The sequence below is a fragment of the Tyto alba genome, unplaced genomic scaffold (assembly GCF_018691265.1).
Source record: "Tyto alba isolate M040663 unplaced genomic scaffold, T.alba_DEE_v4.0 Super-Scaffold_1000006, whole genome shotgun sequence".
Lineage (NCBI taxonomy): Eukaryota > Metazoa > Chordata > Aves > Strigiformes > Tytonidae > Tyto > Tyto alba.
Window position 1 is genome coordinate 27,842,823 of NW_024881272.1, and position 14,152 is coordinate 27,856,974.

At 34.8% G+C, this 14,152-nt stretch overlaps 1 protein-coding gene across 5 annotated transcripts in view; it reads right to left on the reverse strand.

The window, feature by feature from the left end:
- The window catches only part of BEND5 (BEN domain containing 5), a 960,999-nt gene that overhangs the window by 932,705 nt on the left and 14,142 nt on the right, over positions 1 to 14,152 (reverse strand). For all 5 annotated transcript variants that reach the window (XM_042805597.1, XM_042805572.1, XM_032997234.1 and 2 more), the window contains one exon: positions 10,799 to 10,921. In XM_042805597.1, the coding sequence (XP_042661531.1) occupies positions 10,799 to 10,816 (18 nt within the window). In that variant the 5' untranslated portion in view covers positions 10,817 to 10,921. The remainder of the gene's footprint in view (positions 1 to 10,798; positions 10,922 to 14,152) is intronic.

Genomic DNA, 14,152 nt, shown 5'->3' on the forward strand with positions numbered 1-14,152 from the left:
ACTGATGCAAAGCACTCTTAACATTTCTCAGTCATTTTGCACTCATTTCACACAGCTGCAATTTACTACAAAAGGTGCTAGGCAGTCAAGAACCATGTCTTTTGTGCTGCTGTCTTCTGCAAAACAGGGATAATATTACAGGTTACTGAACTAACTGAACAAAATACCACTATTTAGTCCAGCAGAATATTTCAGCCTTCTCCCAGATGAAAACAAAGCCTTGTCAATACCTCTTAGCTCCAACATATTTACTGTTCAGATGCCACTTTACCTTTTATTCTGAGTTCAGCCATTCCTTCTGATAATTTATATAGCAGCATCTGCATAAGTAGAGTAAAGAACACTTTTCAATTTCTTCTAGTTCTGAATAGCTCCGATTTTAAAAAACAGAGGTTAAGGATATAAACAGGACAGTGAATGCAGAGAACTACTCTGGGGAAACAGCAAGGAGAAGCATCCCTAACAAAATAAACAATGCCAACATTTTTCCACTGGTACTGTTCTTCACTGTGTTTTTCCTGGGTTTGAGAACCCAGCAAGATGAAATTCTGGAAGGGTGGTTGGCAGCTTTTTAGGGCTCAAAATCAGATAAAAATTTAAGGTAAACTTAAGGTCTGCACTGCACCCATCAGAAGAGATTGACGTGGACCTACCAATCACTGAAAACTAACACAATTCCCTATTTTAAGGAGCAATTACCCAAAGCAATTATTTCCTTAGTCAGTAAATGAAGAATATGTCACCTGTTACTCTATAGAGTAACTATAGATTTATTCAAATCCAGGGATTTTATATGAGAAGAATTTTGCATCTCCTCATCAGTGACTTCCAATGCTGTTATAAAAATTTTTACGTAAAGCACAAACTCAGCTAGATTTTTTTCAGCTGCCACGGGCCTCTATTGTGCCACTGTATATACATACCTGTATACATTCATGAGTGATTAACTGATGCCACATTCATGTTCATATTAACATGTGCAGTTTGAAATAAACACAGCTGCATTTATGTCAATGATTTTATATTCAAATATATCTGATTATGCTGAAATAAACACAGCTGCATTTATTTCAGTGATTGTACATTCAGATAAGGATATTTGTTCAGTGTAATGTAATGTTCCTTCACACTGGCAGGGACATTGCTATTCTTTCTTGTATTTCCCTCTATCATATTTCCAGATGGAAAATTTTGAACAGAGCCAGAAAAATGGAAACTGGAAAATTTATCTCAGAACCTGGTATATATGAAAATCCTTCTGTTTATTCTCAAAAATGACTTCAACATCTTCGTACAAAGTGTCTTTGGTGGTGGTGTTTTTTTTATTCCTTCTCTGTCAAAGAGCAAGCTTACAAAAATCCCACCAAAAACTGAAAGTCTGATGGAAATGTAAGTACCAGGAATGTATAGTGCCAAATCTTAAGAATAGATCTGCACCAGGTGTGTTTCTGGACAACTGCTAATAAACTGATAATGTTAGCACACCATCCTCAACCACTATCTTCCTAGGAAAATTAGTTTGAATGGAAACAATAACTGTGAAATTTTCCCTCCTATTATCTGATCAAATTATAGTTTTGCAAGATGTTCATTTTGGCTTATAACTATAACCTGCAATCTATTTTTAGAAAATAATAATGTACTAACAGTGATTAATCATTTAACCAGATGTATCTATCTGGTGAGATCAAGTTCTAGCCCAGTAACTGCCAGAAGTGGATCCCTAGAGAAGAGCATGGGAACAACACACTCATTTGAAGATACCTCCCCAGAATATTTCCCCAATTTACAATATATAGTTTATGAACCTTCTGAGCCAGAGATGGTGTCAGTGTTTAGTAGCTCTCAACTGACTTTTCTTCCCTGGTCTTGTCAGTTGGGTTTTTTGCTTGAAAGCACGACACGTAAACTTTTAGCATCCACAACATCCTGCAGGAAGAAGCTCCACAGTTTAATTAAACAATACGTGAGGAACCATTCTCCTTTGTTTGCTTTCAACATATTAACTGCTAGTTTCATTTGATGACCCTTAGCTTTTGTACAAAGAGAACAGACAGGGAACCAGTGTTTCATATTCACTGGCATTTTGACTAAGACTCATGATTTTACAGACCTCTAATATATTCCTCCTCAGTTGTATCTTTTCCAGACTAAGCATTCCTACTTTATTTCATTGTTCCTCATATAGAGACTGTTGAAAATCTGCTCTGAAATTACAATTATCCAACCTAAGACACTTCTGCTTTCATTTCCAGTTGCTTATTCCGGTCCCTATCAGGTCAGTCAAACAGCAAATCAACACGTGTGCTTGTACACTAGCTGAGGAGATGCAAACATGTGGTAAAAGGCAGGAGGGAAAGGCTAGGTCTTGAAGAAAGTCACATGATAATCAGAAGATAAACTGACTGAAATTATAATCAGCACACCAACTACAATTAACATCCTAATTCCTTACTGATGCTATTATACAAATTATTCTTGCATTGTCATTAGCTCCATAAATTGTTAATACCTATTTCCCACAAGTTAAGATACTTGACTAATGCTGTATTTGTTAGCTGGTGTCTCATCAACACTAAGCACTCCTCCATTTGTAAAAGTGTCTTCCATACTATAGTCTGTTTAGATATTTAAAAGGTTAGTATTTAGTTCCATTTGCAATGCTGACCTAGCAAGAAAGAAATTAATTTGGCATTACAGCAGTAACATCAATTTCCCATGTAACTTTAGTAATGCATTTACTGGAAAGAGATTAATATCAATTCCATAAATCATTCACATGCTTTTTCCGGAGTTTGAGACATCTGAGTAATGTCATATATGTTAACTGATATCACTTTGTGCATGCTACATCCATTAATCTATGCCTAGGGTCATCATTTAAAAAAAAAAAAAAATAAAATCCATCTTTTGTTCTTGATTTTTTTGTGGCTTCTAACTTGCAGTCGTCCAAAGGTATTGATACACTGACAGAATAACACTGCTCTGAACTGGGAACAGACATTTTTAGAAAAGGGAAACATTTATTAAATTATCCCTACTGGTAGCAATAACCACTTAGTATCTTTATATGAAATATGGCATAAATTACTGTCAACAAATGAGGAAATAACTAAAATACAGGGTTTCATTAATCAAACACACCTTGATGCCACAAAAGTAGGCTGAAAATAGATATCATTACTGAAATAATATATTGACTTTCACTTCTTTTGTTTCTAGATTGCATATGAGCATTCTCGTGAAAGTCGAAAGAGTCTACCTGCCTTAGTGATTCTAGCTATACATGACATATTATAATATGGGAAACTTGGAATAACTACTAGCTTTTGCTCCAAAACACAGTTTAATCTACTACTAAAAGTGTTTACACTGAAAGAAAGTAGCTTCACACAGCTTTTGCACTTTTTATTTCTATTAATTTGCTGTTATCACATTTGCCTGTATTTCTTTATTCCTGATCTACAATATCACAGTAGTGTCACTAAAATCAAGGTGAAGAAGGGTGTTTCTGTTCACCTAAATGTAAGCACATGCAGGATGATCTTGTTTAACAATTTTGGAAGCATATTAAAATTGTATATTAGATAACCAAAATGCAACTATTTTCTATGGTACCTTTCAGTTTTTCATTGAACATACTGCTAACAGTATCATCTTCTTTATCATTTTCTGTATTTTAAACTTTCCAGTTTTCAATTTTTTTACAAACAAAAATGTCCATTTCAGAAAATGTTTTGCAACTCAAATTTTACAGTATTTTATTAATGACAAGTAAGATTCATCTCACCTAATTTTAGCTGTCTAAAGTTACATGTTAAGTCTTAGCAACTGCAACACAGGCACCCCCAAAGGGCAATTCATCCTATATTATCATTGCTTTGTTCAAAAGATATCTTTCATGGTAAAGCTCAATGGCCTATTTCACTCCTGTAAGTGGATACAATGAGATCAGCAGAATTACAATCACTTACTGCAATTTTGAGTGTTGGGCCAAGCGTTGTATAAGTACCTTATCCTATTTTTGAAATATAGAAAGATATTTAAAACCTTAACAAAGACTATATGAGGGTACTTCTCAGTCACATGAGATCTCTTAATACATTGTAAATCTTAACTTTTTTCCAATTGATTTATATTATTTGCAATCCATCAGCACTGCATTTTCTTATCAGGTTTCTAATACAAAATATTTTATAAACCTCCCATAGGAAAAGAAAAACTAATGTTTGTCAATAATTTTCACTGCAAGGCAGTGGTACATCAGTCAACGTAATAATATGAGGTTTACAGTAATTGAGATTGAATCTAAATTTTACAAAACTTTAATTACAACCTTTTGAACATAAAGCACAATACACAAATTACCCAATCATAACATTTTTTCATAAAAAATAAGAATTCATCCAAAGGATAGAAGATTTAATGACTCTTGGCGGAGTTCCACTTTTTGGTTGAAATGAGAATAAAAGCAGACGGCAGCTTCATTTCTTATTTCAAGAAACACAGTATTTTTTAACATTTAAACAGCATTATATTTGACTAACAAGCCAAAATATGTATTTTCAAAACCTTATAAAAAGCCCCTGTATTTAACAGTGTGAATGCTGAGATTTACAAACCTCTGTGAGCCAACACTGTTCCTTCAATCCTCAAAAGTAATTATAAAACAAGCAATTTGAGCTACAAGCAGCAGAAACTGTCAAGCTTGGGTTTTTTAACCATCCTCACAACACATCACCGTCTACCACCTAACTCCAGTTTCCTCACATGTTCCCTATGACATCTTACCAGGCAAGACAGAAGGCACTGTGGTTAATCCAGGAGTATGTACAGGCCAGAGTGACCAACCAATACATTCACAGTGGCTGGCAAGCCAGATGATACCAAACTAAATAAACAGTATTTTAATTTCTCTTTTCTTCAATGAAGCCACAGCTGGCAGTGTCAACAGACGTATTTCATATGCCAGTTCTCTACATCAAGAGCCTGGGGAGGCAAAAGCTATAGCCATTTTGAGACTACCTTGAAAGCACTCTGACAGAGCCGTGAAGGCAACTTGTAGCTACACCCATCAAAGACTTTACACAATGAGAAAAAAAGGTGTGGATGACTCTGTGGGCACAGGCGTATTCTGAGCTCAGAGGGTCTTTGGTCCCGTCAAAGCACTATGAGCACTGCAATAAAGATGGTTGCTGACTGGCAGGCATTTCTTACAGACTTTCTGAAGGCATACTTCTGTATCAGTAGTAGAAATACAGTCTGAATGCAAAACAGTGTGAGCCATGCTTCGTATCCTGCGACAATAGGTGTTGCTGCACTCTAGAGAGTCCAAGACGAGGTATTTTAAAGACCAAGTCATCCGTATTGTCTGATGGCATCCTCTAGACTACCACAAGAATCCAGTATGTTTGAGATTTCTCCTGATTTATGAGATGAGTGTGCAGGGAAGCTGAACTCAAACTGCTTCAACTCTCAAGAGAATCTAGTCAATCACCAATGCTCTCACAGGACAGCATCAACTCAAATCTCTAGATTTCAATCTTTACACAAAACCAAAAAAATAACCATGACCAAAAGTTTCTGACATTTCATGGTCCATTTCAGAGATATAGGATAGCTGCAATTGAGTTTCTACTACAACTCATTGTGTTCTGGCCTATTCAGCCATGCTTTGGGGCTTGGAAGAAAAATGATGTCACTGTCAGCTATATTTTTTTTCTCTGAATCCTGACATAAATGCCATTCTTGAAGCCTGCATAAGCAATAGTCAGATCCTTGAAGTTCCCATGCTTTGGGGTCATTGCCAAAATTCATTGTCCCTTCTGCAGAGCCAGATTAGACTGACACTCTGCCCAAAGGGTTGAATGCATCAGTGACACAAAAATATGGGTATGTTTTTAAGGACTAAAACATTTACTTGATGTTTTCTCTGCCCACTTTGCAAAACACATCTGAAAGGCTTCATGTGTATCATGTAAAATTAATAAATTAAATAATTGTTACCTCATGAAGAAGCAAATCTGCAGAAATTATATAAATTCCCAGAAAAAAAATGGTTTTCCAGCACTGGAGGTATCATCTCCAAAAACATCTAGTACAGGAAAAATTGACTACAAAACAAACCGCAGCCACACAGCAGAGGCTGCTGACTAAACTGATGCCATCAGAAATAACATGTACTAAGCCAACACAAGACAGTAGGGGCAGCTGGCTAAACTAAATTTTAAAGTCATTTAGATCCACCCAAAATAAAATGTCTGAAATATCAGTTCACCCTGAGTATAAGATGCCAGATTCCCTGAAGAACATTTTTAAATCAAAATCTGGGCCTGACTCTATCAGGAAGGACCTCTTTGTATAGCAAGAGTGAATACATCCATTTCCCCAAAGTACCATATTCTGCAAAATTCCTAGTTTGCCAGAACAGATGAGAAGTGAACATTTGTACAGTACTGCATTGTTGCTAAACTGAAACTGTGTTAATAATTTAATGTGTTAATGAATAATGGGGGAAGGAATTACAACTGACCAAATGTATACATTTCAAATATGATATTTATTTCCTTTAAATTGGTTCTATGTGTAGATAACCGTGATTCCACTTTTCCCTGAAACTAACTCACGTTTCTTGTGAAAATTGACATTATCCAATGAATTATATTGTGGTATGCAAGAAATCTTCATTTTCATCAGTTTCTTTTATGCTAATGATAAATTAATGTAAAAATTTTATTTTGGCTGTATACATTCTTAAATATTAATAAAGATAATAAGGAAGATTCCAGTTAGAACACTAGTGTGAACTATGGGAAACACAAATACAAATTCCTGACATACTTGCAAGATAATTCTCTCTCTCCTTCACTCTCTGTCTGTTATTTACAAGATAAAGGGTTCAACCACCATTCTTAATTTTCAGTAATTGTTTTTATTTTACAGCAATGATTCTTTCGCTAGTATTAGATTCATTATGGGTAAGTTAAGTGCAAGCTACGAACTGGTCAGGTGAAAAGGATCTGGACAGTATAAGGGATCATAAATTTTATAGAAGTCAACAGTGCCATGCTATTGTGAAATAGATTGGACTGTCACATAGCAGAAGTAAATAGATTGCAAGGCATGTCATTTCATAAACTCTACATAGTATTGGCACCATCTTATCTGAGCACCGTGTTCACCTTGGACCATTGCCTGTCAAGAAAGGCATAGAACATCTGGAGAAAGATCAGAGGAAACAAAGAATGATAGAAAATTTGGAAAATGTGACCACTAAGGAACTATTTAAAAACATTGCAGTCATTTAACCTGAGGAGGGAAAGGCCAAGGAAAGATATGATAGTAGCTATGATATCAGCTTTCCATTAAGTCAAAGAAGAAATAAATAATCTGCTTTCTGTGCCTATAGGACTGGACAAGAATTAATGCATTTTTGGTAAGAACATTTCTATGTAGAAATAAAATGTTTCTTATACTGAGCAAATTGCAGCGTTAGAATGGATTTCTGCTTTCTCATTGAAACTTTTCTCACTGAAAGTCTCTGAAAAGGATAGATAAACATCTGTCAGGAATGGCAAAAATAATGTATTTTGCCTCTCAACAACAGAGTGGACTAAAAAGAAATCCCAATGCCCATTTCAATCCTATTTTTTCTCATTTTTTGAAAGCAAGGCACTTCAAAACAGCAAACCGGACATCAGTTTTCAGACTACATAAAAACACACCTCTCTGTCTCAAATGAATTCATACTTGTCAACACTATTTAATACAATAATGATAGCCATTAAAAAAGTGAAAGCATATTAAATAGCATTTCTTCTATATGTGTTAATCTTTTTCCTGTTTTCTACAAGTTTAATACTCTTTCTCTAATCTGAAAGGTATTTACTTCCATTTCTGCAATATAAAATCAGTCAGTGAAAAACAGGTCTAGGAGGGAACCTTCAGTTCTATTAACCAGATTTTTCAAGAAAATACAGAATGCAGCCAAAGAGAAGAAGATCACTTAGGGAATTGCATTTAACTCAACTTCTGTTTTGAAAGTAAATCATCAGCAAATACTCCATGGGTACCACTGTCCACACAGTTTTGCTCCATCCTATCACAGTTTTATTAAGACCAAGGTCATTTCCAATTAAAATGTTACACAAACTAGTGTCAAATATTCTACTAAAGTTACATTAGATATAAGGTTATAATCACTGTATAGTATAACTACTGTGGGTTTTAATTGTATGGTGTTTATTTTTAAAGATTTAATAAATCCTTACAAAATTTTAACTGTAAAGAACTTTAATACCTCTTAAGTATGAGGGTTCTTAGATTTCAGTGACATACTCATGTTTAGTAACAATATCATCATAACAGACAAAGCACAAATCTTAGAAAAAATCTATACATTATATCCCAACAGCCTATTTCCTTCAGGTATATTTAGGTCTATAAGATAACACTAAGTTGGAATTATAAAATTAATGTGACCTGTTCTCAGAATCACAACATCATGGAATGGTTTGGGTTGGAAGGGACCTTAAAGATCATCTAGTTCCAACCCCTCTGCCATGGGCAGGGACACCTTCCACTAGATCAGGTTGCTCAAAGCCCCGTCCAACCTGGCCTTGAACCCTTCCAATGATGGAGCATACACAACTTTTCCAAGCACACCTGTGTCACTGTCTCATCACCCTCATTGTAAAAAACTTTCTCACTTGCATTCAATCTGAATCTCCCCTCTTTCAGTTTAAAACCGTTACCCCTCGTCCTATCCCTGCACTCCCTGATAAAGAGTCCCTCCCACGCTTTCCTGTAGCCCCCTTTAAGCACTGGAAGGCCACTATAAGGTCTCCCTGGAACCTCCTCTTCTCCAGGCTGGACATCCCCAGTTCCCTCAGCCTTTCTTCACAGGCGAGGTGTTCCAGCTCTCTGACCATTTTTGTGGCCCTCCTCTATCAGGTCCACACATTTCTTGTAGTGAGGACCCCAGAGCTGGATGCAGTACTCCAGATAGGACCAGTTTTATAATCTGTTCTTTGAAAAAGGCAATTCCAATAGAGTATTACCATTTTAAGGTGGTAATCAAAGAGCATCAATACACTACCGTAAAAATGTTGCATACTACTGTTTGGATAATAGGAGGGGATAGATTTCAGCATCATAACAATTTCATAAAATATCCAGTAATTAGTTAATTTGCTTTGACCAGTTAAGGTATGTTAAGCAATTACTTGGCTGACATATAACAAAAGATAAAGTGAATTTACATATGAAGTGTACACAATATTATTATCATTCTTGCTAATACATCATCATCATGAGAAAGTAAATGAAGGTATTAAATTTTATTCATATTTGTATTTTGGAGGTGTCTGAATATGCAAAGCAACATCACAACCTCATCATGCTACAATGTAAATAAACGGAGTATTTCAAATAGCATCTGCCTCCATCACATGCTATTATTGTCAAAGTATATAAAGTATGAACATTACCTCTGAACTGAATAAATGTTTTATTTTTAAAATATAATTAATTCAATTGTTCAAAAACTGGAATTAAACCATCATGCAATGATTCACATTACTTCACAAATAATTTGATGGCTGCTACTGATCCTTTTCATTGCAGAGCAGCTTAACACATTGAAGTAAATTTCTAAGCTTGGCCAACTGATTAATTTCACAAGCTATTTTCTGATACAAACATTTTCATAAAACCATAACTATTATGAAATAGCATCAGAAGTATTTTTTAAAATAGATAACTATTCTCTGAACCTTCAGAGAAATATCTTAAAAATAAGATACTTTTTACTATTCACTGCATCATTTACACCTTTTACATAATGTAATCAAAGGATTTAAATAACTCAATTTAATATTTATCCAGGAACTGGCAGCCAGTATTCTACCCTGAGGGATGTAACTCATCATAAAAAGCTCATTTTACAAGACACTGTAGCAGTTTTGGCATTACCAGAACCTCTCACATAAACCATGCTCAAAACTATAGTTTATCCTGCCAAATGCCTTTTGTACATATGGTATTTAACAGTGTTCTGTGGGCCTGTAAGCCAATAATAATAGATTTAAGCTAAAAATCTGGAGGCACACACATATGTAACACAAAAATTTAAACAATGGTACATATTAATATATACATATTTACCTACATATCCCACATGCATATAAACATACATGATTAAAAATATTCTTTAAATTAATATGCTAACTATAACTCTTGTAAAAACAATTTATCTTTCAATTTGCAGTAGCTTCCTAAAGTATAATTCTTCTTCTATTGACATCAGAGGCAGAACTTCCATTAACCTCAGCAGTACAGAATTAGGCCACAAGAAACACAAAGAAATATATTTAAAGACACATTTGTAAAATCTTCTAACTATGAAAGGATGGGCTTGGCACTCTACATAAAGTTAACTTCCCCAGTAAACATCCAAATTAAATTTTAAACCAACATATTTTAAATATGACATCTTTGATTAGTGGTCTACAAATACTGTATGTAACAACAGAATAAAATCCAGTTATGTATCTATATGTAGTAAGAGATGGACCTGATGAAATGTGCACTGTAGGTAATAACAAACTTCACAACCCTTTTTACATTTAACAGTCTCATTTTACATCATACTCTGACTGAGGTGAATCAGTGAATTAAGAAGTATTTAATGCAAGTCTTCTTTAGAATTAAGACACTTTTTTATAAGCATGAGTGATATAGTTATAAGTGTTAATATACTGACAACTCTGTCACATAAAATAACACTGAAAATTCTTACCACTTTCAAAACAGGCATCAAATATAAGATGTCCTTTTTTAGGCTGTCCACAATAACCAGCTGGGAGAACAGCGTACTTGCTCACATTCCCTGCTATGATATCATCACTTCCTATGGCAATACCTGTTGCAGTAAAAGCGACAAAAAAAAAAAAAAAAAAAAAAAAGCATGAGCATTAAACAAAACACTATAAAAAGCAGTAGAAGGATATTTCCCCATGTTTTCCTGTATAACATGAAATTTGCACCATTTAACATATGCACCAGTAAATGAACTCTTTCCTTTCAAAGTTTATTTGAGAATTCAGATATAATAATGGCATTGTGTGTTAAAGCTTCTCTACGTAACAAACCACACAGCCTGTTTTTTTTGCATATGCATGTCCTCTGCATGAACACTCTTGTATGCAGTAGTCTGATATTCAGCTGGATCCACTTCTTTTGACTGGAGCTCTCTAGTACATATATTCTGCATGGAATCCCTAGAATTGACCTCCTCAGTAGCGTATTTCTTACTGTGGGCATTAATGGGATCTTTTTCTTCTATCCCACTGCCTATTTTCATGCATCTTAAATGAACTTAGAACCTCTGAGACTGTTAAGTCCTACTCGTATTTGAAATTTGAAAATTATTAGAAGGGAGAGATGTACACCCATGAAGGCATGTGATTATGTGTGCCTTGGTCGCATGGGATACAAAACTCAGAAAAATAACTTAAATAGATAAATATTTTTTTAAATGTAGGGTTTATTTCATAACAAAATATATAAGGACATAAATTTTCTATACAATGTTATGATTTTTGTCAAAATATTTCAGTAGTATATATATTGAAAGCTTTGTCCTTCCAGTAAAATGATGCTGTCTAAAAAACTGCAATATGCAAAAAAGTTGTTTCCAAATATGGATGGAAGAACACAGTGATTTTTTTCATTTGAAAAATGTACAAGGAAGTAAGTTAATATTTGTGTATTATATTATACATTAATATTATAGTATAGTGAAAGAAATACACAATAATATAACTAGCTGTTCATTCTTCTGACATTGGCTCAGCATTTTCTTCAATTTACTGTTCAGACAACAAATATTTAACAATAGAAAAACTATCTTCTGTGTTACAGAAAACTAGAAGAAATGTGTCTCCAAGTACAGGAGGCATGTGATGGAATAATGGGATGATAATATCTTATTTCACTGATAAATAGGGCTACTAAGGCTTCTCAAAATAGACTTTTAGTCTGCACTGATTTTTTGACATTTAAATGGGTTACAAGGGATGATGAATGTGACATAAAGCTCAATTTGTTTTATTTTTATATTGAAAACTATTTTACACAAATGTTACCAGCAATTCATATTGGCCGTGAATGATGAAAACAGCTTATTAATTAAAACTGACCTTTCCATACATAAATGTATTCCACCTCTTGAGGCAAAACACCTTAGCTGAGGTAACAAATTATATCAACGTATTAGTGACACCACAGTTAAAGGGTCTGTCAGGCTTTCTATTATATACTCATATTTTCAGAGGTATATAAATCCCAGATTAAAAAATATCTATGTCCAGGCCAACACTCGGCATATAAATGCCCAGTTTTCCCAGGGAAAAAATCTGAAACTTACTCTCTTTGAGAAGTGCTACAACAAAAGAAAGAAAATTTAGACCTCTTCTTACTTTATCGTAATCCAAAAAGTTAGATATTAAGTAATGCATGCTATTCTTTTTTAGCAAAATTATTATTTGCAACCTCAAGGTTATTTGATTTAGACTGAATAATTACCCACAGATAGCAAGCTGAAGCATTTAAACCATTTTCTTCAAATTTAATTTGCTACTTGGAATATTTTTTAGCTAGATGTTTAGCTAGATGTAAACTGATACAATATGTTCAAAGGCTGCTAACACTAGAGGCAAACTTAGACCTGGATGGGGCATCTGTGTATCTGTATGGCCATGATCATGTCACTTTATACAATTCATCCCTCTGCATCATGCAACCTGTAATTCAGAGCAGCAGCCACAGGAAAACCATTTCCTCAGTTTCAGTTCAGTGCCACTTTGATTAAGAGGCCCTGTATACCTGTCGCAGTTAGTCAAGTTAAGCGTTTGTAATCCAACACATTGAATCAAGGATACAAAGACAAAATCAGGGAAAACCTCCAGATCTCCACCAAGAATGCATGAACCGCCAGGGACCAAAGTGAAAGAATCGGGGGCAGGAAGTCAACTGAATAAAGCGGTAAGAAGACTGAATTCCTCCTGGTAAATGCTCACTTGTAAATCTCAGCTAAAAATAATAGCCTTCTTGTAATTCTTAAAAGATAGCTGGGAAGCGCCACTTAGATAAAGATGAAGAAATCAGAAAAGATTACATTCATAATACTGCCACCATAAGACAGTGTAGAAAAAGCAGGCAGAAGACAGAGCTACATCTCCCCTTCCACCTAACTGACAAATTAGAAAATCTGCCAATGGAGTCTTTACACGATGCAGAAGGAAGATGTTAAGTAACTGTGTCCTAGCAAAAAGTTTCCATCTGCTCCTCCTGGCCTAATGTAGCCATTCAGGAATGAGAATAAAATCATCACATAGCCTATAATTCATACTAATTTAATAATATTAATCTCTCTTTTCATGTTCTTTATTACAGAGTACTTTGGATATTCAGAATGCGTTGTTGTTATACTTTGAGTTATCTTATCTTTAGTTAATCTCTAAATATGCAAAACTGTAGTCTTTAAACTTCATGTTATTCTAGAGCACAACAGCACTGTCCCTTCTGGCATGTTCTCCCTGGGTGATAAAGAAAAGGCCAGACTACTGGCCAAAAAAGAGCCTGCACTGCTGTATTAGTAGATTATAAAACATGGCTTCACGCTTGTCTGTTCAGCAGATGCAGTGAGCGTTGCTGAGAATACGTTACCATCTTCACATGAAGAGAACTGTTACACTGCACGGTAAGTCGTCTGGCCAAAAAAGAGATACTGTCCTCACAACTGGGGAGCTCTAAGTAGATTTACCTGACTGAAGGCAGAGATGTATAACAGACCCTCGTAGGGAAGGGAAATAGTACTTAAATTGGAAACAAACTGAAAGGGAAAGAAGAGAATTAACTGAAGTACATCTTGCACATTACACTGAAGGAGACCAGATTCTCCTTTGAAAAAAAGGTTAGATAAGACAAGTAAAAGCAAGAGTAACTTAGCAAAGAAATTTTCTCAGACTGTAGGTCTTATTTCGTCAATTATTTTTCTTATAGGTTGTAAGACACATAGCTATTTTATTCTAATACTTCATAGCTTAAACTCCTGGAGTCTCCAGCAAATCCCTAGGATTTACTTTTACTA